The 27,727-nt window shown below is 40.4% G+C and overlaps 2 protein-coding genes and 1 pseudogene across 15 annotated transcripts in view; 1 reads left to right on the top strand and 2 right to left on the bottom strand.

Annotated features, from left to right (window-relative positions):
- ZFYVE26 (zinc finger FYVE-type containing 26) overlaps window positions 1-11,685 on the bottom strand; it is a 66,507-nt gene extending 54,822 nt beyond the window's left edge. For 10 of the 13 annotated variants that reach the window (XR_004967783.1, XR_004967782.1, XR_004967784.1 and 7 more), the window contains exons 1-5: window positions 10,782-10,975; window positions 9,180-9,258; window positions 3,401-3,490; window positions 933-1,455; window positions 429-559 (exon numbers count right to left, since the gene is read on the bottom strand). Coding sequence is in view for 8 of the 13 variants with exons in the window: in XM_036310797.1 (XP_036166690.1) it covers window positions 429-559; window positions 933-1,455; window positions 3,401-3,490; window positions 9,180-9,258; window positions 10,782-10,975 (1,017 nt within the window). In the remaining 5 variants the exon portion in view is untranslated. Of the gene's footprint in view, window positions 1-428; window positions 560-932; window positions 1,456-3,400; window positions 3,491-9,179; window positions 9,259-10,781; window positions 11,059-11,549 lie in introns of those variants that run through there. The other 3 variants (XM_036310778.1, XM_036310806.1, XM_036310763.1) reach the window with 1 other exon arrangement.
- LOC118677126 lies at window positions 3,715-8,929 on the bottom strand (annotated as a pseudogene).
- Window positions 11,686-12,670: 985 nt separating the features above from the next.
- The window catches only part of RAD51B (RAD51 paralog B), a 530,564-nt gene continuing 515,507 nt past the window's right edge, over window positions 12,671-27,727 (top strand). Inside the window, exons 1-4 of one of the 2 annotated variants that reach the window (XM_036310860.1) lie at window positions 12,671-12,766; window positions 16,058-16,173; window positions 17,319-17,432; window positions 21,726-21,842. In XM_036310860.1, coding sequence (XP_036166753.1) covers window positions 16,090-16,173; window positions 17,319-17,432; window positions 21,726-21,842 — 315 coding nt within the window. In that variant the 5' untranslated portion in view covers window positions 12,671-12,766; window positions 16,058-16,089. The remainder of the gene's footprint in view (window positions 12,767-16,057; window positions 16,174-17,318; window positions 17,433-21,725; window positions 21,843-27,727) is intronic. The other variant, XM_036310869.1, reaches the window with a different exon arrangement.

Consider the following 27,727-nt stretch of genomic DNA (forward strand, 5'->3'; position numbering starts at 1 on the left):
AAGCTCTTTGAAGGCAGGCACTGACTTCCACAGTACAGGGCACACAGGATGAGGTTAACAAATATCTATTGAAATACACTGAAGCTCAGTAGCAATATGGGAGAAATTTAGAGTAATTAAATTCCTGTCAGCTAGACAATACACTGTTACCACTGTCTTTTCTTCCCTGCACCCTCCAGAAAGCTTATAAGAATCCAACATTGTAGTTCCTGCCAAAGGACTGATGTCAAATGACTGCAGGTCTAATTACGAATGACGCTGGTTCTCGAAGACTTCTTCCCCCGGGACTATGGGATGGACAGAACCCAATGCCTCACCACTGATTAGACTGCTGTGTTGGGTAAATGAGTGGGAGAGAAATGAGGAATGGAAAAGCCTGTGGAGTCCCTGGGTACCTCTGTGATGGAAAACATTTATGTCTGGCCTACCAGGATCTGCTCGAGGAAGTGCTTGCTGTTGCTCAGGCAGTAGAAATAGGCCAGTTTCCAAGCCTCGGCTGAGTCGGGATTGGAGAACAAGGAGAGCATTGCCCGCTCGGGATCTAGATGATCCGGTGAGACTGAAAATCAAACCGGACAGGGTTACTGGGGAACCAGAGCTCTTCTTTCCTAAGCTAAAGCCCACTGGAAACACCAACTGTTAGAGTTCACTCTTTTAAAAACTTAAACCAGGCTTCCTATACTTCTATATTAAAGGCCCGTTCCTTCTCTCAGTAGCTTCTGAAAAGCTCTTTGCTGCTTATTGTTATTACTTTCTTTTTTTCCCCCATCACCTGCTCCATCCTAGACTATAAAATCTGTGCTTTTAAGAAAATGCCTCCCCCTTTTTTGCGTAGCCTCTCCTATTGGACTCTCTGAGCAACCTGAAAGGCCCAGCCGAGGCCAGGCACAGTGGGATTTCCAGCACACAGGAGAGCAGCAAAGGGAACACACCTTCTCCCGACGAGGAGGCCTTCAGTGGCTTCACTGCGGCCTTCTCTGCATAGGCATGGCCGTACAGGGAGAGCAGGCCCCGGCCGGCCTTGTGCAGCAGGCAGCTGAGCAGCCGCTCCTCCTGCAGGGGGCTCCCTTCAGTCCTGCAGGCCTCCAGTAGCTCCTCACACAGGAGACGCAGCTCAGCCCCCAGCGGCTCTGCAGGGCAACGCAGAGTCCGCAGGGCTCCGTAGATGGCCTCCACGCTCCCCGGGGACCCAGGGGCAGCGTCCTGCAAAGCTCGCAGTGCCTTTCGAATGAGGTCCACCAGTGCCTTCTGCAGAAGCCAGTCACCAGGGCCAGGGCCATCGTCTTCCCTAAGCAGAAGCTCCAGCAGGGCCTGCGCGGGCTGGGGAGCCTGGCTCAGAAGATCCAGGAGCACAGAGACAGCTTCCGAGCTGAGCCGAAGGGTCCGGCTCTCTGGCCTTCGATTTTCGTCAAGCACAGGGTCTGCGGTGTCTTGTGAAAAAGCCTCATACAGTTCCTAAATAGAGGATGAAGAGAGGGATGCATGCTGAGATGTCTAGAATGTTATCACCTGTATGCCTTTATGTTTTCTCTTTTCAGAGCATATGCGTATGTGTGTGTGTGTCTAAAACAGTAGCAGTAGCAAACGCTTCTGTAGTAGTTACTACGTGCCAGGCCCTTTACACAGAAAAATAAACCTTACGAGGAAGACACTACTATTGTCCCCATTTTACAAATGAGGAGATTGAGGCAAAGAGATGAAGTCAATTGCCCAAGTCCTCTATGCTCACGCTTGCCCCTCTTACTGCCTCCAAAATGTGCACTGCCAAGCAAGTAACAAATGCATATGACACTAGGTCGAACTCAAGGCATTTAAATTCAATTTTTAAAAAAACATTACACACCCTGGACTGTGTGGCTCAGTTGGTTGGAGCTTCGTTCTGTGAACCAAAAGGTAGCAGTTTGGATTCCCAGTCAGGGTGCATACTGGAGGCAAACGATCAATGTTTCTCTCGCATTGATATTTCTCTCTCTCCCTCTCTGTCTCTCTCTCTCTCCCTCTCCCTGCTTTCTCTCTAAAATCAATTAAAAAGTAAATAAAATAATAAAAAAGAACATTATGTATCAGTTTTTAATCTTTGATCTAAATCGTAGTCCTAATACGTCCATCCCACACAACTCTCCCTTTTTACTGGGCCTTCAACGTACTCACAATTAGTACCACATGATTTATAATTGTCTCAAGTGTCTATTAGTCTCTCCTCCCTGACTAGACTAAGCCCTTAAAGGCAAGAACCTCTATAGCAAGCATGTCAAACTCGTGGCCTGCAGGCCGTATGTTCGACATGCTTGTTCTATAGCCTATAATTTGTTTGTAGAGTGGGTGCAGAGAGAGAAGAGGGGGTGCTTTAATACTGTGCCTATGTATGGTGCTCAGGGATGCTTCTTCATGAACTGCCTCCAAGATGGGAACAGAACCAGGAGTCCTTGACTTAATATAAGTGAAAGGATGTACTTTAAATCCTACAGCTAATATGCCTGTATTAGCTCATGGTAGAGTGATGAAGAAAATAAGTACTGAGCCTCAGAGCATACCTCAGGCACGTAAGTATAGATCTAGGTAAGACTTATAGTTTAGCCTTGGCCTGGTGGCTCAGTTGGTTAGAGTGTCATCTTGATATGCCAAGGTTGTAGGTTCAATCTCCAGTTAGGACACATACAAAAATCAACCAATGAATGCCTAAATAAGTGGAACAACAAATAGATATTCCTTTCTCTCTCTCACCCTTCTTCTCTCTTTCTAAAATCAATAAACAAAACAAAACAAAAAGACTTCGTTTGAATCTAGCCCCAGAAGATTGGTGTTAACTCTAACACATTCAGTGTAGCTCTTACAGAACCATGTATTCAACAAATACTAGTTCCTGTTTCCCTTCACATTTCCTGCCATATACTGGTGGAAAATTCAAATACCTAGTTTAAATCCAAGTTATGTATTCCTTTTACATGAAATGAAAAAAACTTTAATCTATAGTTGTACTTAGTACTTCTGGATAATACACCTCTGAGAATTCTAAAATCAGTTTATCGTAATTTTAAACTCCCCTCAGAGGGGCCTATATCTAACCCGGTCTTGCGTGAGACCAGAGTACACAGCCAGCATCTAAGACAGGGGTCCTCAAACTATGGCCCGCGGGCCACATGCAAATACAAATATTGTATTTGTTCCCGTTTTGTTTTTTTACTTCAAAATAAGATATGTGCAGTGTGCATAAGAATTTGTTCATAGTTTTTTTTAAAATTATAGTCCGGCCCTCCAATGGTCTGAGGGACAGTGAACTGGCCCCGTTTAAAAAGTTTGAGGACCCCTGATCTAGGGGACCTATCTCCGCTGGATCCCTGGAAGCTGAACTGGTTGGTAACTGTGACTCTGGGCAGACGGCTCCCAACCCCTCTCTCACCTTGAGGATGTCCTCTGGAATGTTACCTTGAAGGTCTTCCGATAATAAAAGAAATTCTAGCTTTCTCCGGAAAACAGCTGGGAGTAACTTCTAGAAAAATCATAAGACATAAGCACAGTGATTAGGCATATGTTTTAGTTAATAAATTATAAATACTTCTCTCCAGTGACTTTTTTTTTACTGAAAGAAAATTTTATTTATCACTAGCCATGCATTTTTGTCACTAGTTATTGCATAAAGACTACTTGATGCCATTGTACAAGTGGCATGATCATTTTCTGTCCAAAATTCACTTTGTCTTTATAGAATTTTCATGATTTACATACATACATATATCAGTGAAGGTTTAACATGGAAATGCAATCTAGCATCCATAAAATCTGATGTTTTGCAGATACTAATGTAGAAGAGATGTGCTTTTAGTCACCTTTTTAGTTGAGTCACCTTATGTAAAAAAATAAATCAATAACTTAGAGGTTCTAAATCTCTAATGGAGATTCTCCAATGTGCTCATAGAAATGGTTAAACAGTAAGACTGTGAGAAACAACTCCCATGTCCACATTCTCTTGCAGTTTCTGTACCACTGTGCTGTCAGCTGCTTTCCTTTGCAAGCAAAAGGAGCCTGGATGAGATACACGTTTTGCTTGACTTTTTGATGTCCTGAGCTTTCTGTAGTTCTTTATTTTTCTTCAACCTATGCATTATAAATGTTGCATGATGTCTCTATTTGATCTCTTCGACTCCCTTCAGGGCAGTAATCATTTCATTCCACAGCTCTCGTGGCTATTGACAGGTTCATTTCCACATTTTTCAAATTCAAATGGATTATCCACTGTAAGCACTTTACCTGCTGCTTTACGGAATGCTTTAGTCCACCTGACCTTATAAGGATTAAGCTTCTTTTTAAAGTTTTTATGACACTTGGATTTACAGAACCTGAACACCTTGCAATTGTTTTAGATGAACATCATACGTGGCCAGGGTATATGAGCCCGAAACAGAAATAACACTTCTTGATCTCCCCAGTTACTCTTATTTCTGCTGTTTCTCTAAGATAATCATTAAACTCCTAGAAATGTGTTGAGATACTTTTCTTTATAAACAAAACAGCTAAACTTGGATGCATACCCCTCTTAAATACTATCACTTAAATCTCACACTGGTCAGCCTCAAACTCCAAGGTTTTCTCATTAAATAGGACTTTTTCTGTCATTTGAAGTCCTTCTCCAAGAACCTCCCTTGGGGACCTGGAGAGTATTATGCTAAGCAAAACAAGCCAGTTGGAAAAAGACAAGCATCACATGATCTCACTCATATGTGGAATCTAATGAACAAAATAAACTAATGAACAAAATAGATCCAGAGACATAGAAGCATGGAACAGACTATGGAATCTCAGAGGGAAGGTGAGGGTGGGTGGGTGGGAAGAGATCAACCTAAGAACTTGTATGCATATACGCATAACCCATGGACACAGACAATAGGGTGGTGAAGGCCTGGGGAGGTGGACGAGGGTGGGCTAGAAGAGGTCAATTAGGGGAAATAGGGGAATAGGGGACAAATGCAGTATTTTCAACAATAAAGATTCAAAAGACAAAAAACAAACCTCCCTTGCAGTGACCAAAACACCCAGTTATGAGTTAGCCTGCGAAGGTGTGAGCCACATCATCCTCTTTGGTCCAAATCCTTGATGTGGTATTATTATAAGTTGGAAAACAAAAGTAAACAGAAAGGATCTAATGTTTATTAAACGCTTATTATGTGCCAGGTACTGTGTGCTATGTTTTAAAAAATCTCATTTAATGTCTAAATCAAACAAACCTGTGGGATAAGTAGATATTTTTAAAAATAATCTTTACTAAAGATGAAGTGGTTAGGAAGTACTTTCCAATTGCTTCAAGCATGAAAAGGAAAAAGTTTCCCCAGTGTTTGCTAATGACACTTGCCATGTATAAAGGAAGAGAAAGCCTCTGCCTTTTTCACGACCAACTTGTTTCACAATTACTTCCCTTCCCCAGGTTCTTAAAACAAACTATAGTCACCTTTTCTCCAGACACAAATACAAATAGATCAAGCGCAGGAATAATCTTGACAAACACAACTCTATATCAGAGACACCTGTAAATCATGCAGCTGGTTAAAGCTTCCAGAAGCTGGGTTTTATGGAAAGGTCCCCTATCTCAAGGCAAGAAGTACTTGCAGGTTGTGTGTGAAGGGAGTTTACAACACAAGATCACACTTATTCTATTAATGCCATTCATAAATCACATCAGAGGCTAACATGATCTGGCATGTTCTTGGTTAAAAATTACTATTTCTTCTCACCACACCCTTCTCTAACGCACCTACGCCATCTGAATGCTTTTACAACACTAGTGATTGGAAGTTGGAGAAAATTCATGCCGGAAGCAAAGATTAGTGCTTCTATTGAGGACTAAAGCCTTCTAGACAGAAGCCCTTAATAAAAGTACAAAGCCTGGTTAAGATTTTAGAACTTTAATCTAGAATTCTAATTAGTTTATATTTTATTTCACTGGTGACATTATATTATGCGTATGCATGGCCATAAATGACTAACATTCCTAAACAAGCAAGGATTTGTTCCATGTTTCTAAGCACAGATTTTCTTACTATAAAAGCAAAGAATGTTCAGTGTAGAAAAATTAGAATATACAAATAGGCAAATGAAACCACCCCTCACCCAGAATCTTTCCATTTAAAAGAACGATTAATACTGTGGTGTAAGGGCATTCAGACCATGCATCAATGCATGCATACCAAATCTACTGTTTTCTAAACTTTTTTTTACATGGCAGAACATGAACATTTTCCCCATGTCACTGAAATTCATTTACCACCCACTTTTCATAATGGCATTTACAAATAGACGAGTCCATGCTGCATTGTGGACATGGGAGTTGTTTTCAGCTTTCCCCTATTAGAAGCAGCATGGCGGTGAACATTTCTGCAGTTACTCATGTAGAGCTAAATCACTACAAGATATAAAGGAAAGGGAAAATGGAATCATCGTTTCCACTAATAATTACAAAGGAAGCTTTCGGCAGAAGGTGGGAGACTGCAAAAGGATAGGCAGCCAGCTAGTGCCTGGAAGATGAACGCCACTCCAGGATAATGAATGGCCTTGGAGAACTACTCCAAGAATTCACTTGAAATCTTAGTCCTTGTATAAAGTTTTAAAATTCTCTGAGGTCCTTGTTTGAAGTTTAGAAGTCCTACAACTTCTTAAATAACTGAGGCATTGGAGCCTTATAGACTGAAGGAACTTCGGTGCTGGCAAAAGCAAGAACAACCCATAGTCTGTGCTAACGAGTCAGGGAAGTTAAATCCACCACATGACCTGGTTGAGCCAAGTGCCCATAAAATAAGCAACCAATCAGCCATAAAGTAAGCAAATGCCCTTCAGTGAGAGTAAAATTCATCTGGTTGATAAATTCCATGTTTGTACTGGAAATATCCTTAGTAACAATAAAACATTTTTTCTTCTCTCTTTGAAGCTACTATTAAATATTTTAGCTCAAGTTTTTCTCTTTTAAATCTGAAGCTATAGTCAACTCTTAATTATCCTGGGGTTACTTTTCAATTTTGGTTCTTTCTTTCCTCCTAGTTTTTTCATCATTTCTTTTTGCAGACAATTGGCAAATGCCTGAATAAGAAATATATTTAGACTAGTGACCCGGTGCACAGATTCGTGCACATTGAAAGGAAATTAATTAGAAGGTGGCTGGTGGGGCAGGACTGGGTGAGATGGGCTGGACATGCCCTGGAGCCAACCTCTCATGGTCCCTCCCCGGCCCCTGCGGAGTGAGCGGGGTCCCTCCAGCAGGTGGGGTCCCTCGGCCTGGCCTACAGGGATCGGGCTGAAACAGGCTCTCTGACATCCCCTGAGGGGTCCCGGAGTGAGAGAGGGCACTCTGCAAAGTTGCTGTTGTACAGGGTGTGGAACACAAATGCAAGTGTGCAGTAAACCAGATTTGGGGCCGACAGTGCCCCAGCAACAACATAACCCACAGCTAAAGGTAGAACTGCACGGCCCCACGAGGAATCGGGCTCCTTCCTCTCTGGTTTCAGGGTGCGTCACTTGAGAACCGAAGCTGCCAAGTCACTGCAGCTCGGCAGCTCCTGTGTTGAGCGTCTGCCTCCTGGTGGTCAGTACGCATCATAGCGACCAGTCAGACAGGTGGAGGGACACTTAGCATATTAGCCTTTTATATATATTGATTAGTAATTTCTGTTACTTTTGACAGCTCTGTGGAGAGAACGGTAGGGGCCAAGCACAACTGGAACTAAAGACAAAATTCTGATGACTGATGGGAGTAAAGAAGAAAATTAGGTTAAATTATAGATATTTATAAAATAGAACTTATAGTTTCCTACTTTTAAGTCCATGAAGGCTAAAACTAATATTGAGGTGGAAAAAGCAGAGGAATGGGAATTCAAAGTCAGAAGATCTTGGTTCCACCTCTAATTTTGCCAGCTTATTGGTATGACCTTGGGCCAGTCATTTCTCTTCTGAATCAGAGGTTCCTCACTTAAATCTTAAAGTCTGAGGTTTAATAAAAATTGCCTCAGAGAAATACCTTTAATGGATATAAATTTCTTTATTTTTTTTTAATCATATATGGACGTTTATTCCAATACTGCCAGCAGTATGGGAGAGCAGCAGGTCATCCACAAAATCTGCTTTGCAGCCCCCCATAAGCCACCTGCTTATATATAGTAGGACAACGAGTACACAGGAAAATATGGGTTATCGGTATGGGGAAGTAGGAATTAAAGGCATGGGGAAGTAGGAGGTTGGGGTGGGACTCCATTGTTTGGGCAGCAAGGTTGTTAATCTTTTCATGAGAATGGACCGAATTCCAAGGTTGATTCCTAGGTCCAAGGTTGACTCTCATGGATATCAATTTCTGATAACTATCACATACTTCTAAAAAGTCTTTTCGCTCTGGCCAGAGTGGCTCAGTTGGTTAGAGTGTAGTATGGTGCACCAGAAGGTGGCGGGTTCGATTCCTGGTCAGGGAATATACTCAGGTTGCAGTTCCCATCACCAGTCAGGGTGTACTGGAGGCAATCAATTGATATCTCTCCTCTCTCTCTCTCTCTCTCTGTCTCTCTCTCTCCCTTTTCCTCTCCCTCTCCCTTCCTCTAAAACCGTTAAAGTTAAAGTTAAAAAAATAAAAAGGCTTTTCATGGCAATTTTTCTTTTTGGGGGAAAAAAAAGCACTTCCTCACAATTTCTTCAGGATTAATTTGCTCACTTTGTTTTTATATTTGTTAAGTTATCATTCAATTCATGTTCATTACTAACTTATTAATTAATGAGGTTTAAATCTACAAGATTTCACTGCACTGGACTAGTGAAAATGAGATTTTTGGAAGAACAAACAAGTTTCAGCACAGCCCATTCTCCATTACTTGGGTATTACGAGAGTCATATGTCACTCCCTACTCCCTACCTTGTCACTCTCACTAAGATCTGCAAAGCTCTGTTCAGGAACAGCTCTCATGATGGTATTTAGCAGAATGGTATCACCTCAAATGGTATTACATACTAATGTTATGTTAGTGAATTAATGAATGAATTTGGGTAAGAAGACATCAATAAAAATGTGAGCCATTCTCACTATCAGTACCGAGAGAGGATGTTACAAACCTCATAATAAAGGAAGTAACAGTCAGAGGGGAAATCTCATAACTACTGCCAAACTGTTCCCTGTCTCGGCCTCAGGAGAAAATTTGAAATAGAAACCTACTTACTTTTTCTTGGGCAGACCACTTCTCCAGTACAAGAAGCCAGACCCAGGCTAATCTTTGAGGGTTGATGTCTGGTCCACATCTGAAAAATGTAGAGAGAAAGAATTCCTAAACAAAGAATTTCTACTGACGTTTTCCTCTTTTGCCATCCAAGATTTAGATTTCAATGCTCAGTCTATTTTCAACCTGAACAGGCAAGATGTTCTAATGAGAAAAGTTTCAAATGTACATGACAGATCAATAAAACTAGAATCAGAATAGAGCTAGCAGCTTTCATAAAAAAGAAAAAAAAAGGTCTTAATCCTACCTCCACCTCCCTATCTAGTCTTTATTATTTTTAAACAAAATATTACATAGAAAACCATAAAAGCAAAGCTATCTAAAGTATATTCTTGAAAATAGAAACTGAATCAAGTAGTCTTAAAGAAAAAAGGAACTTGACAAAAATTTATTTTTAACTCTATGCCAAAAAGAGGGTTATAGGAATTCGTAAGCCTTTCTTTGAAGTTAGTAATATAAATTAGTAACAGGCTGGAACACAAATTTAAGGGGGAAAAAATAAAGGAAGAAAAGTCACCTAAGTCTCCACTCTATACAGGGTGGGACAAAGGTAGGCTTACAGTTGTTCATATGGAAAATAATATAATAATTAATAAATAATATGGGAATAGACTCTGTTTCACATACTTACAACTATAAACCTACTTTTGCCCCACCCTGTATGTTAATACAGTACTTAAACAACATAACGTAATTGCCAAAGTAATGAAAATTGAGGGAGAAACTGAATAGTACATTTAATTCCTATACCATTAGTTATTAGCACTGCCAGAAAGAATTTCATTAAATATTTAGATAGATAACAGTGGTTGTCAGGGGGCAAGGAGAGATCAAAATACAGAGAGGTATGATGAAACAGTTGTGTATTTTGACTACAGGAAGTAAGGGAATTCTTTTGTGGTGATGAAATAGTTGTGTATCTTGACATGAATATACACATGAATAAAGTTGCATAGAACTACACACAGAAAAATGAACCCAGATTAAATCCTGGTGAAAACGGAATAATCTAGTTAACAGTAATTACCTGTATTAATTTCCTGGTTTTGCTATTGTACTATTATGAGATGTCACAACTGGGGGAATCTATTGAAAGGGTACTTTTTGTATTATTTTTGCACTTCTTGGGAGTATAATTATTAAAAAAAAAAAAAGCTTTAAGTGAATTCACTTCCAGTAGTTCTGAAGTGAATTCACTTCAATTTCATAAGTCAGAAGAGAGTAGCGTTTGTTTGTTTTTGGAGGCAGAGAAAATGCTTTTCAACGCAGCCCCACCATCTACTTTAATGATAATAAACAAGAAAAGGTGGTTCCATATATAATTTGCTGACCAGGCTTAAACACAGTTCCAAGTGCTAATTCAAAGCCAATATTAATTAGGTGATAGGTAAGTATTACAGAGGTAAAATTTCAGAGCATGTGAAATACACTCCCCCTCTGCTAATTCTTCAGGGAGTAGCGGAGTGAGGCTCATGGACCCGAGCCCAAACACTGACTCTTGTGTCCCCTGCCCCGTGACTGCCTGCCAGGACTCGGATCCCTTACCTCAGCTGATGGGGACACGCCACCAGCGCCCGTAGAATGTCCTCCACCTGCTTGGGAATGTCCCCTTGCGCCGCGTGTAGCTGAGGCACACAGGCCTGTGCCAGCTCCCACTCTCCTCGCTGCAGGCACTCACAGAAAAACCCAAACAGCTCCCTCTGGGAAGCGGTTTCCTCTTTTCCAAACGGATGATGCATTTTCCCAGCACAGAGTGCAGGGAGACAGGAAGGGATGAATTACGCAGAACACATGGTCAATTTTCTCCTCCGTGGATCACCTCCTATGGACAGTACACACCAGAGTGAGGGGAAACGGACGGCGTTGTATTTAGACAATTAGTAACTACCAGCCCGACGGGGAAGGCGGGGTTGACTTTCCTCATCATCATGGTAAGATGGCTTTGACATGTTCCTGTCGTCTTTGAGAAGTTACACCTTTCCCCAAGGGTCGGATCTCATCTCTCTACGAGCATCTGACATTCAATTAATATGAACGATTGTATCAGCCGGAGGCGCAGCCCCTGAACTCCACGTTCGCAGCCCCTCCGGAACTTTATTCGCAGTCCGGCCCCCAAGCCCCAGGTGGTCGCCCCCTAAGATGGGAAATTCAGCAGGACCCTCCCTAGTTGGAGCCCTCCCGTGAGGCAGCGGATTGAGGGTCCCGAGGTGACTCGGTGCCCGACCTGGAGGGCGGTGGGGTTGGGGCGCAGGGACGCCCTCTGCAGGGGTGTTGGAGAGCGCTCCCGCCTTCTCTGGGGCGCCTCACACTCACCTGCTCCCGGTGCCCACAGCGACGGTGCCCCCCGCGCAGCCATGTTTCAGTCGAGTCAGGTGACAGGTCCCATGTGGAGCTCGCAAGGCGGGTGGCGGGGCTGACGGTGGACGGCGGCCACTCCTATTGGCCAATGGAGGGAAGATGCAAATAAAGCGCCATACTTGTTTGGGTCACGTGACGCCACCTCTAGGAACTAGGAAGCTCGGAGGCTGGGGGAGAGTCCCTCGGCCACCTGGCTAAGGAACTTTCCTTTTAGTTTTGACAGTTCCTCTGCGCGACGCCTTCCGTTCTGCGTTCGGCGAAGCGGGCGGCAGAAATAGCTCTCTTCCTTGATTTTGTTCTGCCTTCCTCTTTTCTCCCTAGCGGTTGAAGTCAGCGGTTACTGAGCTCCAATCAGTGCTTTGCCAAGCCTTGGGGGGTTATCCAGAGCGAGACCAGAATCAATCCCCCTCCATTGTTATTCTGTATACTCGGGCTCATTTATAATCCCAGAACCCTGCGTTCCGAAGTCCCATTTTCTTCTGTTTAACTCTATTCATTTATTTGCTCATTTACCCGACAACCGTTAACTGAGCGGTGTGCTAGCCTTTCGAAGCGGAACAAGTTGTGGTCCCGGTCCTCAAGGAGCTCAGTTTAGTGGGGGGCGCAGGGCAATAATTAGGGTAAAATGGGCTACATTATAAAATAGAGGCATGCAAAGCATGAGCAAAAGTTCTTCGCAGATGAAGTAATCGGAACCTGAGGAAGTAACGGCTGGAGCAATTTTACTTAGCATTGCCCAATCTATAATCACTACCAAAGGGTGATGAAAAAAGCAAGCCAAAACAAACCGAAAGCTTCTTCCCAAACCTCTCCTGATAGACGGATTTCCCGAAAACTAACCTAGTCTCGGATCCATTAAGCAATTTTTCAATGTAGTGACAAAATAAAGAACACATCTAGCAAGGCTTATCCTGGTTTCATACACTCTTTCCTTATGTCCCTCCACTCCATTTTGATAATTACTACTAGACTGAGAAACTGGCAAATTTATTTCCGAGTGTGAACTACAACTCCCAGCAAGCCGCGGAGCCGACCTGGCTCTGCCTGCCTCTGATTGGATAGTTTCCAGGACGACGACCCAACCAGCGCTTAGCTTGTTGCTTTGCTGCATTTTCCGCGGGGAACTGAGTGATGGGTGGGGGAAACTTTGAAAGTTGGATGCTGCAGACCCGGTACTGAAAAGTTTCATCTTGGGGGCCGTTGTGGGGAAGTGGGGTGCTCTCCTTCTCTGGGCCTGTGGTATTCATATTGGAGAATCTTTCTTGGGTGCAGGGCACGCCCCCTTCAGTCGGTAGGGATCCTAACGTGGACCCTGTCGCGGATCTGGGAGCTTCTTTTGTAGGTTTGCAAGGAAGCTGGGCCTTGTTGAAACAGTTCTTTTTAGAGGACTCTGCGGTGTTGTTTTTGCCTCTTGATGTCCAGCCCTCACTTTTACTTCCGGGAAGTTTGGGGGTCTAGATAGGGGAGCCCGTGTTTGGGGGAAGTTGAGGGCCTGCCTGTCTTCAGGTAGATAATAGCGTGGAATCTGGAGTCAGATCCCTGGATTCGAATGCGGACGTTTTCAACTCGGGGCCTCCGTGTCTTTCATCTGTAAACTGGGGTAAAACATCCGAAGCGCTTGGAACAGTGTAGTGGGCGTAATAAGGGCTCAATAAATATTAGCTATTGTTATTTCACAGTTTTCATTGAATATCTAACAGGGGGAGTGTTCTTTCAATGAGGAGAGGATTCAATCTCCAGGCTTGAATATCTTCCATTTCCCATTCACTTGGGCGTATGTACACACATACAGAGCAGGAACTTACAGTCTCTGGAGGAAGAATCAAACATGCAAGCCATAATAAAGCTTTAATTATCGGGCAAATAGATGTACAATGATGAGAACATTGGAGAAGAAGAGGCTGAGTTGGGTTAAAGCTTTGTGGAGGCAAGTCAGGGAGGCAGGATGGCTATGATTGCCTAACCTACCAATATACTGTTGTGGCTGGAGAGCTGGTCATGTGAGGGAGCAAATGATGTTTTGCTGAACAAACGGATAGTGATGGTTAACCTTGAGCATTATGTGCAATCCTTTAACCTTCATTACATTCCTATGGAGTAGATACTTGAATTACCCTCGTTTTACAGATGGATAAACTAAGACAGTGGGAAGTGAAGTAACTTTGCAAGGAAGGTCAGGATTTGGGCCGTGCAGTCTGATGTAGGAATGAGAGGGAAAGGAGGAATCAATTGATGAAGGGTCTTAATCCTGTGGAATTTACCCTGTAGGCTCATGGTTCCATGGGCACTTTTACAGGATTGGAGCAACTTTTTAGGAAGCTACTTTGCAGGCCAGTTTCATGTGCCTCCTTGGCCACAACACACTTAAATTCCAATGGCAATACTTATTGCATGACTAGTTATTTTTGTATACATTTCTTTTCATTTTTTACTGTGAGTTGCCAAAGGGGAGGGAATATGCTTAAATGAGTCTTGTATCCCAGAACTTAGCGGAGTGTGTGCTTAAAAAGTGCCTGTGGCCCTGGTGTGTGGCTTAGTTGGTTGGAGCATGGTCACATGCACCTAAAGGGCTCCGGGTTCAAATCCTGGTGTGTGTGTGTGTGTATGCTTTGGAGCGGGGATGGATGTTTCTCTCTGCACCTCTCTATAGAAATCAGTAGACATATCCTTGGGCGAGGATCAAAAAAATGAAGTAAAATAAAATAAAGAGTGCCTGAAAAAGGAGCAAATGAATGGATTTTGCTTGTGTGTGTGAGGCAGTGAGTGACCAGAAGCAACATGCAATAGTCCAGGCAACTGATGGGAGTGGCCCTAATAAAGGCAGAGATAACAGAGTTGGTCATTGTTTTTTCTTGTGTGTGTGTGTGTGTTTAAGTATTTTTATTGATTTCAGAGAGGAAGGGAGAGGAAGAGAGATAGGAACATCAATGATGAGAGAGAATCATTGATTGGCTACCTCCTACAAGGCTCCTATTGGGGATTGAGCCCGCAACCCAGGCATGTGCCCTTGACAGGAATCGAACCTGGGGCCCTTCGGTCCAGAGGTCGATGCTCTATCCACTGAGCCAAACCGGCTAGGGCTGTGTGTGTTTTTTAAGATTTTAAACTGATTTTTAGAGAGCAAGGTAGAGGAAGAGAGAGAGAAAAAACCATTGATGAGATAGTAAAACATTTATGGATTGCTTCCTGCATACTCTCCACCAGGGACCGAGCCTGAAACCCAGGCATGTGCCATGACCAGAAATTGAACCAGCAACCCTTCAGTACAACACAGGATCCCCAACAGAGCCACACTGGCCAGGGCTGGAGCTGGTCATTGTTAAAGTCCAGGTAGTTTGGGGTTTACTGTCCTCCTTTTTTATTGAATTTATCAGTCTAAATGGGGTCCTTCCCCAAAACTACCTGATCTGTAAAGACACTAGGCAACGACATAGCACATGTCACTTAGTAAAATTCCTACTGGGGAAACAGAAATGAGTACTGACAAGTTCCCATTAAGAGAATCGAGAGGGATGTATTCTGTTTGTGGGAAGGGTACGTGTGTGTGTGTGTGTGTGTGTGTGTGTGTGTGTGTGTGTGTGTGTGAGAGAGAGAGAGAGAGAGAGAGAGAGAGAGAGAGAGAGATTTAATCTGATACACAGAGACAGTCTATTTCAGAGAATTTAGATAGAAATGTGGGTCATGGTATTGAAAAGAAATACCCACATTCTCAGTATATATTTTTGTTTCAAAATTTTATTTTTATGATAATTACACTGCTTTATCCCCTGGAACAATGGAGATTTCCTGTTTCTATTCTAACCCAAGACTATTTTGCCATCTCAGTGAGATACACAGCCTTTCCTTTGCATACATTATTAAGGGAATCACAGTGATTCTATTCTAGCACCTAATAATCTGGAACCATCATTTACTTTTTCTGGTGATAATAGAATAGCTAAACTGTCTAGGCTTTTGCTTTCTCATATGCAAAAATGGGGTCCATAACCTTTCTTATAGGGCTGTTGAGAAGATTAAATGTGATAATTTATGTATAGCAACCGTGCCTGGCATAGTAGATGCTCAATTAATTTATTACTGTTACAATCCAATGAAAGTAAAGACTTTCTAGGAGTGGTTTTGAAATATGCCTTGAAGGTTATTTATACATCCAAATTTATAAATGCATTGAAAAATCTCAAGATGCTTTACAAATGTCAAGTGGTATTATTGTATTCATGTAATAACTATCAAAGAATGGTGTGAACTGTATATTTTTATCTTGCCTTGTTTCTCTGTGTACTGGTATATGCTTCTCTGTGTGTATGCATGCCTTCCTTTATTTTATCAGTAATATTTTAAATACTCTGTATTTCACTATGCACATGGAAAAATTTGAATATTTTTTTTTTTATTGCGTAGAGTGTTTTAGAAAGTAGCCATCTAGCCATAATAGCTTATGCTATTTTCTAATTTTTTTAAAGGTGTGTTTCCCCTACCCCCTGCATCTGGAGTCATGGGTAGCAAGAAACTAAGACGAGTGGGTTTATCACAAGAGCTATGTGACCGTCTGAACAGACACCAGATTGTTACCTGTCAGGTAAAATTTATTTAATTTTTTTCAATGAGAAATATTAAGTACAAATTAATTTTAAGTATACCATAATAACTCTTAAGTAAACCTGAAATGTAAAAACTTAGGTTTATAGAATAAAAAGGATAAGTGATGGTGTTTCTCTGTAGACTAATTTTAAATGGTGAGCCATTTAGGTTATGCTTCCAAGTATGATTTCATTTATCCAGGTTTAATATTTTTACATTTTGGGGAGAAGGATGCTCATGGTATAAGGTGAAGTACACCTGTGCCTTTATTTGGGGTTTTAGAGAAGTTTCACCTACTTAAAAGAAATTTTTGTAATTACACAAGAAATATGACTTGAATGAGGAAATGGTATTCAAAATGGATAATTCCTCTTGAAAGCAAGAGAAATTAATAGTTAGGATCATTTTCCTATTGATGGAATGAGAAAATGCATAGAGAAGATGTTGCATTTTTAAGCTCTAAATAGTGAAGCAAATCTCTTTTGGGTTAAATGAGATTTAAGGTTTTAGATTAGGATTTAATCCTTAATAAGACAGACTTTCAGAATATGTTGTAATTGTAAGATATTGCTCCGTGTGTTAAAGATCTTTTTGGTTCTTCTGTTATACATTTAGTAGTCCCCATGTTCATATTTTGAAACACCCTTAAAAGTATGAAATTTAACATTTCATTTCATACTCACTTTGTTCTCTGTCAATTATCAAATACTTCCTCTGAATGATCTCATGTAGCTTAGGAAGAAACACATTTCCACCTGATGCTTTCTGGATATTTGTGCCCAAACTTTTCAGGTACTAGTGCAGTGTTCATACACACATGGTTGGATGCTGCTGCTATGTGATGTTACTCAGCAAGTCCTTTGGCATATGCCAAATAAATAGAATAATTACAAGTTAAGACTATCATATGTTTTAGTTAAGGCATATTTTGAAGGGAAAGTACTATAAGGAGCACATAAATCTTTGATCTGCAATAAATTCCACTTTTATCTACACATGGACAGTATCATTTGAAATTTTCCTTTTGATTCCATTATCTTTGTTACATATATGTTTAAAATATTTTCTTTATGTCTCATTAGGACTTTTTATAAAAAAATATTTATTGTTGAAAGTATTACATATGTCCACCTTTTTCTTTAGGACTTTTTGTGTCTTTCCCTGTTGGAGCTAATGAAGATCACTGGCCTTAGTTATCGAGGTGTCCATGAACTTCTGTGTGTGGTCAGCAGGGCCTGTGCCCCACGGATGCAAACGGTATATTATATTTTTAAATTATGATTTGGTTATTATTTTTATTATATTATTCTTCATCTCATTTAAAATCTTATTTGGGGTGAGGCAAAAACAAAAATAGAGATGAGTACCTCAAAAATACTGACTCTTACACCAGAGTTAGTCTTCTAATGAGAACATATGTGAAAATTTATGTAGTTTATAAGCTCATGGGAGATAGTTCCTAATTACCGGAATGAGGGGACAACAAAGTTTTTTTCTTTGTAGCTAAAAGTGGTATTTCAAAAGGTCATCTTTCTCTTGTTTGTTTGGGTAGGATTTTTGGACCTCATGGTTAAATTTTAATATACTTTTAATTATAGATTTCCCTATCTCTATTAATACTTGTACCATCATCACTTACTATACATATTAGACTTGCACTTGCTTCTTAATTAAATAAATAATACTTAAAAACTTATCCTCTCTCTTGAGAAGAGTAAAAGTCTTTTATAACATCAGGTTGTACTATTTTTTTCATATTTTCTGTCACATGACTAGCTTTTCAAATTGTAAGTTTATGCATGGTAGAGACGATATTGTTTTCCCAGAATAAGAGTTGCCTAAAAGACTGTTCAGTGATTTCCAAATGTATTTATTTATGTGGATTGTAAATTACTTATTTTACTCTCTCATACTGAAATTTGGTAACCACTGAGCAATAGAAGTGCAATTCTACAAAGTAGGAAGTGTCATTTGAGACTTGTGAAACAATGGACGGAAAGAGTACTTTCTTTTGTTCAACTTTAGCTTGTGATCTGAGGAAAATACCTTAAAGGCAGAGCAGGTAGAAGGAGAATTAGAATCGCAGTTGGGGTTTGGCACTACTATTAGCTTTGCCAGTGATCTCTAGCTTTGGACAGCTCCCTTTGTTTTAGCAGAGAAGTTAGAGTTAAAACAGTGAGATGATTTTGCGACTAGATTCAAAATAACCTGTTACTATTTCAAATGTTGTAAAACACCAACCTTTTAATTCGATATTTTTCATTGCGTTCAGTCAATATCTATGGTCTATTTCTAGTTAAGTAATAAGGGAGCATGAGCAAGAAATTCACTTTAGCCTCCACTTACATCATAACTTCAGTTGCAATCTCGATACCATCCAAAAGCCAGTTCAGGAATTCATCTTTCTCTTTTGCTATACATGCACTCTTGTAGCATTCTTTAGATTTGAGTCCTGGCTTAGCCTTAGTTCATTCCTTCAATAAATATTTTTTGCCTATTTGTTTATTCAGTCATTTATTCTTTCCACAAATCTTTATTGAGTCCAGCCATGTGTCAGGTACTTTGTTAGGTACCGGGGCTATTGTAGTGAACAAGATTGATAAAGTTCCTGCCTTCCCGTAGCTTATAGTCTAGTGGGAGAAGTCAGACATTAACAAATAATTACATAAATATTTAGTTAATTGTAGTGAGTCCTGTGAAGGAAAAGTTAAAGGAGTCTTGAAACTTAATAACAGGAGACATTACTTAATTTAGGAGAGGGCTCCAGCAACACTAAGGCTAAAACCTGAAGGATGAATAGGAGAGAGATAATCAAAGGAGTTGGGAAGGGAGGTGAGGGGGGAAGACTTCCCAGGCAGTGGGGCCAGTCTGTGAAGGGAAGCAGAATGGTGCTTGCATGGTCATCAAGTCAAGCTGGTGTGAATGGAACACAGCAGTGAGGAAGAGATGGCAGGAGATGAAGTTAAAGAGTAAGCAGGAGTCAGATCATTAGGACCTGCAGAAAATGTTAAGGATTTTGGACTTTATTCTGGGAGCAATGAGAAGCCATAAAAGGGTGTAATCGAATATGTTTTTAGAGACTCAGTTTTGAACATAGGTGATTAAAAGGGAGCAAGAACTATTTGTGAATAATAGTTAGGTATCTATTAACATATTCTAGACAGAAAGTGACTGTGGCCTGGATTACTAGTGTGGTATTAATGCTGATGGTCTACTGTCAATTAACATGAGAGAGACTGAGGAGGTAGAATGTGTAGGATTTGGTGATTGTCTTTGGTGGTGCTGAGTACAGGAAAGTGTCAGATGACTCCTTGAGTTTTGCTTTGAGAAACTGAGCTAAGGAACACTGGAAGAGGGCCAGGTTTGAGGAAGGCAGATCATGGATTCAGTTTAGTTCCTGTGGAAATTAAGGTGCCTGTGAAACTTGGAGTGGAGATGTGAAGTAGGCAGTTAAATGGAGAGTGGGGCAAAAATAGGTTTATAGTTGTTCGTATAGAAAATAACAATAATTAATAAATCATATAACAATAAGCTCCGTTTTTAATGTACTCACAACTGTAAAGCTACTTTTGCCCCAGACTTTATATGGACATGGAGCTTGGAGGAGAGGTCTGCACTAGAAAGATGCATTTGGGAGTCATCAGTGTATGGTAGTCAAAGCCAAGGGAATGCATGAGCAATTCCCTGGGAAGTTTTTATAGTTAGAAGGTAAGTATAGCGAAGACCAAGTCCTGAGTGAAGCCAACATTTATTTATTTATTATTTTTTAAAAGTATTTTTATTGATTTCAGAGAGGAAGGGAGAGAAAGAGAGAGAGATAGGAACATCAATGATGAGAGAGAATCATTGGTCGGCTGCCTCCTACAACACCCCACACTGGGGATTGGGCCCGCAACCCAGGCATGTGCCCTGACTGGGAATCGAACCGTGACCTCCTGGTTCATAGGTCGACACTCAACCACTGAGCCATGCTGGCTGGGCGAGTAAAGCCAACATTTAAAGATGAGCTTAGATGCTGAGTCTGAGAGGAAGCAAGCACCGAAGTAGAAGAAAAGCTGGCGGGATGTCATATCACCTTATTACTCTGTCTCATTTATGTACGTACTGTTATTTCTGGAGTCTTTTTCTTTTAGTTTATTTTGTTCTCTTTTTTTAGAAAAAGAGAGTCACAAATCTATTATTCTAAAAATTACACTTATAGTAGTTGCAAGTGAAGCACTTTAATGCTGACAGATGGGGCTGCCTTTACATATTGGACAAAGCATCCCCACCCATGTCCACCCAAGTTGCCTGATTATGGATTGTGGATAATATTCATGTATTTTTAAATCAGATGCAAGCCATACAACTTTGACTGTTGTTTTTCTAATTATTTTATGTGCCTGAATATAGCCTTAAAAAAAAAATCTGTGGTAATCCATGGTTTAACTAAAATAAGAATTCAATAGGTAAAGTTAGAGAAGAGTGGGCACATATATGGCTCATAAATATTAATATGTTGGTCTTCCTACATCCTCCCAGGGGCAGAAGAGCCTTGGATTTGAGATATTGATTATTAAATTGTAAACTTTAAGTTGGTAGACTTTGTCTATTTGGTTTACCATGTATTTCCAGAGTTAATCATAGTATATCGCATCAGTAGGCCCTCTAGTTTATTGAATGAATGCATTTTTATGATTTCATTTCATTCATAAAATTTCATTCATAAAAATGAACTCTTTATTGGTAGAGATTGCAAGAGGCAAGCATACTCATACGTTACTAGTGGGCAGGTAATCACATTAATCACATCTGCAAAGGTCCTTTTTCCAAATAAGGTAGCATTCCCAGGTTCCAAGGGTTGGACGTGGATATTTCTCAGCCTACCACACCTGCCTTTTAGCCATTCCTCACAAAGCAACCTCAGTTTGAAATGACAACTTGATCATGTCATTCTGTTGTTCTCACCATAAACTCTAAACTTCAACAAGGCTCTTTATGATTTGGGCCCTGCTTATTTCTCCAGCCTCATTGCTTTTCACACCTCAACCACACACCATCTTTCAGCTGTTCTTAATGAAGTCTTTATTTTTTGTAGTTTTCGTTAGTTTCCATTTCTTCCTTTTATTGCTTCTTGACCTTTCTTTATACATTTTCTCTTTGGCAGGAACATGAACACTTTCTTTACTTGTCCAACAGCTATTTCAAATTTTAGCTTAGCCCAGCTCTTCCAGGAAGTCTTCCTGGATTATACAGTCCAGGTCAGGTGTACTGTCTTTATGTCTCCACTTTCCCTCTCACAGTATCTCTTATTAATTGTATAGGAATTGCCCAGTTTCTAGTCCTGATGGTTGACTATAAGTACTGTGAGGGCAGGGGCTCTGTCTGTTGAATCATATCCCTATAATCTAGTTCAGTCCCTGGCAAAGATAAATATTTGTTGAACAACAAATTATAGAGAATGGAAAGATGGAATTGGCATTCTAACTGCTACAATTTGAGGTTTGGAGTTGGTTTATGTTTTTGAATAGAGATGGAGGTTGAAAAGAAATTAATCTTTTTCTCGTTCAGGCTTATGAGATAAAAGCACAGAGGTCTGCTGCCCTCTCGCCAGCATTCTTACCTACAACCCTCTCTGCTTTGGATGAAGCCCTGCATGGTGGTGTAGCTTGCGGATCCCTCACAGAGGTAAAGGAGACACTTTCCGAACCTTCTTTCATTAACCTATTACTTTCAGAGCAGGGGAAAAACTTCAGTTAAAAAAACATGTTCTTCCTTGAATATTAATCTGAATTAAATTATAAACACCCAGGACCTGGTTTTCTACTCAGTGTCTAGTATAGTTGCTCTGCAAGAAGATATTTAAAAAAATCCTTGTTGACTGACTGGTCTGCTTTGGTTGCTATTTGTTTGAATTAACTTGGAAAGAGATGAGTATTATGAAATAATATTAAACAATTTGGAGGAATTAAAAAAGAATCACTGACTTAGTGTATTAGGAAAGAAAATTTGAAATTTTATTGACACGTGGGAAAATTACAGAGTTAAACTGAAGTGGGCTATATTTATTCCCTGTTGAGGATAGAATTTGGTTCCAGGAAGTGATAGATCTTAGTTATATACTGTTGCATAACAAATTACCTCAGAACTAAGCGGCTCAAACAACAAAGAGCACATACTGGTTTTGTTTCTTTGGGAATGGCCCAGCTTGGTGACCTTGGCGAGGAATGCGGTGTCTGGAGGCTTGGTGGGGCTGGCGGCTGTTTCCAAGGGGACTCACTCAGGACTGGGAAGTTGGTGCTGGTGTTGACAGGAGGTCACAGTTCCTTCCCAGGCTGCTTTGAGCCTTCTCATGACATGAGGGCTGACTTGCAACAGGATGGATGATCCAAAAGAAGGCAAGATGTAAGTGGCCATGCCTTTGATGATTTGACTGTGGAAGTTACACATCATTACTTCTGCGACATTGTCTTCATTAGAAGTGAGTCAGTAAGTCCAGCCCAAGTTCAAGGAAAGGGAAATTAGGCTCTACCTTTGAAGGAAGAAGTATCAAGAAAGGATTTGAAGACATTTAAAAACCAGTTCTTTTCCTTGAAAACTGCATTGGTTTGCTCACTGGTCCTGATGTGGTGAATTGATAGACTACATTTACCAATACACTCCTGAGGGACTTCTTACCTGAGAGTTACAGGGGTGTGGATACTTTAAGCAAACTTCTAAAACAGGAGCACTCTTACATGCTGATAGTCATAAATTTAACTGTAAATTTTTTTCCTTAAAGATCTAAAACCCTGTTTTAGATATGGAACTATATCTTATTTCCTGTCTTCCAGGAAGGATTAAAAAAGGTGTGTATACTATGCCCAGTATTTGCCTATTAGTTGGTAAATGAATGAGTGAAGTAACTTAAAAAAAATAAAATGAAATTAGAACCTGCTGTTGCAGAGTACCGCCACCAGATGGTGCCAGAATTCTATTTTATATAATTTTTTTGTGATTTAGTTGGACTTTTGCTTGAATAAGTTTAGAACAATAGTGACTCACAGTTATAAACTTATTTAAATAACAAAAAATTGATGTAAGGAAGATTAACCAATAACTACTTTTTATTTCTTAAGTTTTAGAATAATTTTCAATACTTTTCACTCAGTTTTTATCAATTCTTTCTGAATCTAAGCTGTAGTTACAAGCTATTTTTTAAAAAAATATATTTTATTGATTTTTTTTTTTTTTTTTTTTTTTTTTTACAGAGAGGAAGGGAGAAGGATAGAGAGTTAGAAACATCGATGAGAGAGACATCGATCAGCTGCCCCCTGCATACCCCCCACTGGGGGGATATGCTCGCAACTAAGGTACATGACCTTGACTGGAATTGAACCTGGGACCCTTCAGTCCACAGGCCGATGCTCTATCCACTGAGCCAAACCGGCCAGGGCTTACAAGCTATTTTTAAGTGTTTTTTTTTTTTCATGAGCTGCTGGGCTGAATTGGAATAGAAATCTCTGACTATTTATTAGTGGCAAATTCTCTAATTTTTGTTTCAGCCAAAGGCAGCCCCTTCCATCTTCTTGGGAGTTTGCAGCTGAATATAGGAGTATTTCTGTTTACTTTTTATTAAAAAAACAAAATATTTTATGTATACAGATTTAAGTATATCCTGCATGTGTAAGTAGTGAACTCCTGGAGCCCATGAGCTAGTATAAGAAGCAGAACAAAACCCGAACCATTGACACTAGCTGTGGACTCCTCCCTGATCTTTGTCCTTCTGCTGGGAGGTAACCTCTGTCCTGAATTTCTGCCGTTCTCTATCCCCCCTGTAGTTTCCTGTACCTTTACCACCTATGTACACTAGAGGCATAACATTTTACTTAGTTTTGCTTATTTTTGAGCTCTATTAAATCATATATCCGTGGTTAAATCATACCGTATCTCTTCTGTCTGCTTCTTTAACTTAGTATTGTTTTCTAGGATTTATGCATGTTGTTGCAGGTAGCAAGAGTATAATTCACTGCTGTATCAGATTCCATTTTGAAAACATGCTACAGTTCATTTATTCCTTCTCTTGTGAATGAACATTGGGGTTGCTTCCCGTTTGCTGCTAATGTAAATAAGTTCTGTGAACCTTGCACACGTATCCTGGATTACATGGACAGATATTTCTGTCGGGCAGGGATTGGCAAACTACTTACTGCCCGTGGTCAGACCTGGCTCACTGCCTGTTTTTGTAAATAAAGTTTTATTGTAACACAGCTGTGCTCATTTATTTACATTTTGTCTGTGACTATAAGGCAGAGTTGAGTTAGTTGTGATAGAGACCTCATGGTCTACAAAGCCTAAAATGTTCCCACCTGGCCCCTATCTATGGTATCTACTGTGGAGTGATTTGCTGCTTATAGGGTATGTACATGTGTAACTTTGCAGAATAAGGCAAATTGCATTTCAGAGTGGTTGTGCCTATTTACGTTCCTACGAGCGGATGTGCACGAATTCCTCTTGCTCCATATTTCCTTGTCTTGGTATTATCAGACTTACTAATTTCTGCCCATCTTTGTGACCTTAATTTTAATTTTCCTGATTTCTAGTGAGCTTAAATATCTTTTCATAAGTCATTTGGCTATTTAAAAACATAATTTTATTAAGGTATAATTTTTTTGTGTGTGTTATTCTTTCCACTTTGTATATATATATTTTAATTTTTTATTATTATTAGTTAAGGTATTACAAATGTGTCCTCATCCCCCCATTAACCCCCAACCTCCTCCCCCCCGCCCCGCACCCTCATGCTCCCATCCCCCTGCTGTCCATGTCCATTGGTTTGGCTTACATACATGTATACAAGTCCTTCGGTTGATCTCTTCCCCTTACCCCCGCCCTCCCCTACTTTCCTTCTGGGGATTGATAGCCTGATCGCTGTTTCTCAGTCTTTGGATCTGTCCCTTTTCATCAGTCTATGTTGTTCTCTATAATCCACAAATGAGTGAGATCATGTGGTATTTATCTTTCTCTGACTGGCTTATTTCACTTAGCATAATGCTCTCCAGGTCCATCCATGCTGTTGCAAAAGGCAAGAGTTCCTTTTTTTTTTTTTTTTTTACCACAGCATAGTATTCCATTGTGTAGATGTACCACAGTTTTCTAATCCACTCATCTGCTGATGGGCACTTAGGTTGTTTCCAAATCTTAGCTATGGTGAATTGTGCTGCTATGAACATAGGGGTGCATATATCGTTTCTGATTGGCGTTTCTGGTTTCTTGGGATATATTCCTAGTAGTGGGATCACTGGGTCAAATGGGAGTTCCATTTTTAGTTTTTTGAGGAAACGCCATACTGTTCTCCACAGTGGCTGCACCAGTCTGCATTCCCACCAGCAGTGCAGAAGGGTTCTTAAGGTGTAATTTAAATACTATAAAATTCAACCATTGTAACTGTGTAATTCAATTAGTAAATTTATATTAACTCATCACCACAATCCAGTTTTGTTTATCCACTCACTAGTTGATGGACGCTAGGATTGTTTCCAGTTGTGGTCTATCAGGAACAATATTACTGTGAACATTCACAGACATGTCTTTGTGTGAACATAGGTTTTTGTGTCTCTTGGGTGGATTCCTAGGAATAGAATGGCTAGATCACATGATAGGTGTGTCTTTAATATTTAGAAACTGTCAGACTGCTTTACAAGTGGCTGAACCATTTTACACTTTCACCAGCAATGCATGATGGTTTGATTCTCCACATTCTCACCAAGACTTAGCATAATATTTTTTATTTTAGCTATTCTAATGGGTTTGCAGTTGTATTTCATTGTGGTTTTAATTTGCATTTTCCTGGCCATGTGTATATTTTCTTTAGTGAAATGTCTATACAAATCTTTTGCCTATTTTTTGATTGGCTGTTAGTTTTGTTGTTGTTGAGTTATAAAAATTCTTTATATATTCTGGACATGTAAAGTCCTTTATCAGATATACGATTTGCAATTATTTTCTTCCAATCTGTGGCTTGTTTCTTTATTTCCTTAGTGGTAGCTTTCAAACTTTAAAGTTTTGGGATCCTCCAATCTATCAGGTCAGACTCTTAAATTAGTATGTTATATTGTCAAGTTGACAAGTTTACTTATAGTTATGTTACTTTATACTTTTGATATTTTGAGCCTATTTTATTATTGTTAAATTAACACATGTGGAAATATCACATATTCCTGCAGAACTGAACCGTGTACTATAGTTCTTCTATGTAGCCCTTGTCACCATTACAGTTTTGCTGATTGTGAAATTAGTTAATATATGTCTTCCTCATTGGAGAATAAATTCTAAGTGAGCAGGGATTACATCTTTTCAAATCGTCAAAATAGCACATATAAAGAATATGATTTTTCTACTTAATTTATTTTTTAATGAATGCCAGTAATTCTTTTACTTTAGGAGTGTTTTTATTATATGTTTTTAAAGTTGTATATCTCTAATGTCTATGTATCTATTTATCTATATATTATTTTTGTTATATATTGCTGTTTAACAAATCATTTCAAAGCTTAGTGCCTAAAAACAACAATAAATATTTCTCTCAGTGTCTCTGAGTCGGGAATGCAGGAGCCGCTTTGTTAGGTGTTTCCTGTTACAGTCTCCTGAGGTTACAGTGAAGATATTGGCTGGAGCCGCCGTCCTCTGGAAACGTGGCTGGCGCTGGGGGAGATGCTTCGGAGATGGCCTCCTTACTGGCTGGGAGTCGGTGCTGATTGTCGGCAAGGGCCTCGTCATTGGCCACATGAACCTCTCCACGGGGCTGCTACAGTGCCTTCCTGACGTGGCATCTGACTTTCCCTAGAGTAGGTGGTCTATGAGCACAAACCAGAAACGGCACTGGCTTTTATGGCTTAGCCTTGAAGTTGTAGACCATCATTTCTGCTGTGTTCTGTTGCTCACACAGGCACACCCCATACAGTGTGGGAGGGCGTGACTACCAAAGTGAGGATCACAGGGTCCTTCTTAGAGGCTGGCTATCACTATACCTCTGTACATGTGTTTGTGTGTTTATATATGTACTAGAGGCCCGATGCACAAAATTCGTGCAAGAGCAGGCCTTCCTTCCCCTGACTGTCGGCACTGGCTTCCCTCCGGACCTGGGACCTGGGCTTCCCTCGCGGAGGGAGGCCTTGCCCACCTGCCACAGCCCACAGGTTGGTCGCAGCTTGCCTCGGCCCTTCCAGCCATGGCGGCTTGCCTCGGCCCTTGTAGCTCCAGCTTTGTTCAGAAGGAGGTCCGGTCTAATTAGCATATTACACTTATATTATTATAGTTGTATGCATGCGTGTGTATATGTGTGTGTGTGTTTAATTTATTGCCTCTCTCTTCCTTGAGATTTTGTGGTAAGCAGAATTTCGAAAATGTCCTTCTACAGATGTTCTGCTGTAATCCCTGTAACCTGTGAATGTGATGAGATAGTGCTCCCACAGTTGTGGTCTGTTATAGGGCACAGTTGACTTTAAGATAGGGAGATTATCCCAGTCTAAGCCCATGAGCCCTTACGAGCAGTGAGCGTTCTCTGGCTAAAGAAGAGGGGAAAGCCAGAAGGA

The sequence above is a fragment of the Myotis myotis genome, unplaced genomic scaffold (genome assembly GCF_014108235.1).
Source record: "Myotis myotis isolate mMyoMyo1 unplaced genomic scaffold, mMyoMyo1.p scaffold_m19_p_1, whole genome shotgun sequence".
Lineage (NCBI taxonomy): Eukaryota > Metazoa > Chordata > Mammalia > Chiroptera > Vespertilionidae > Myotis > Myotis myotis.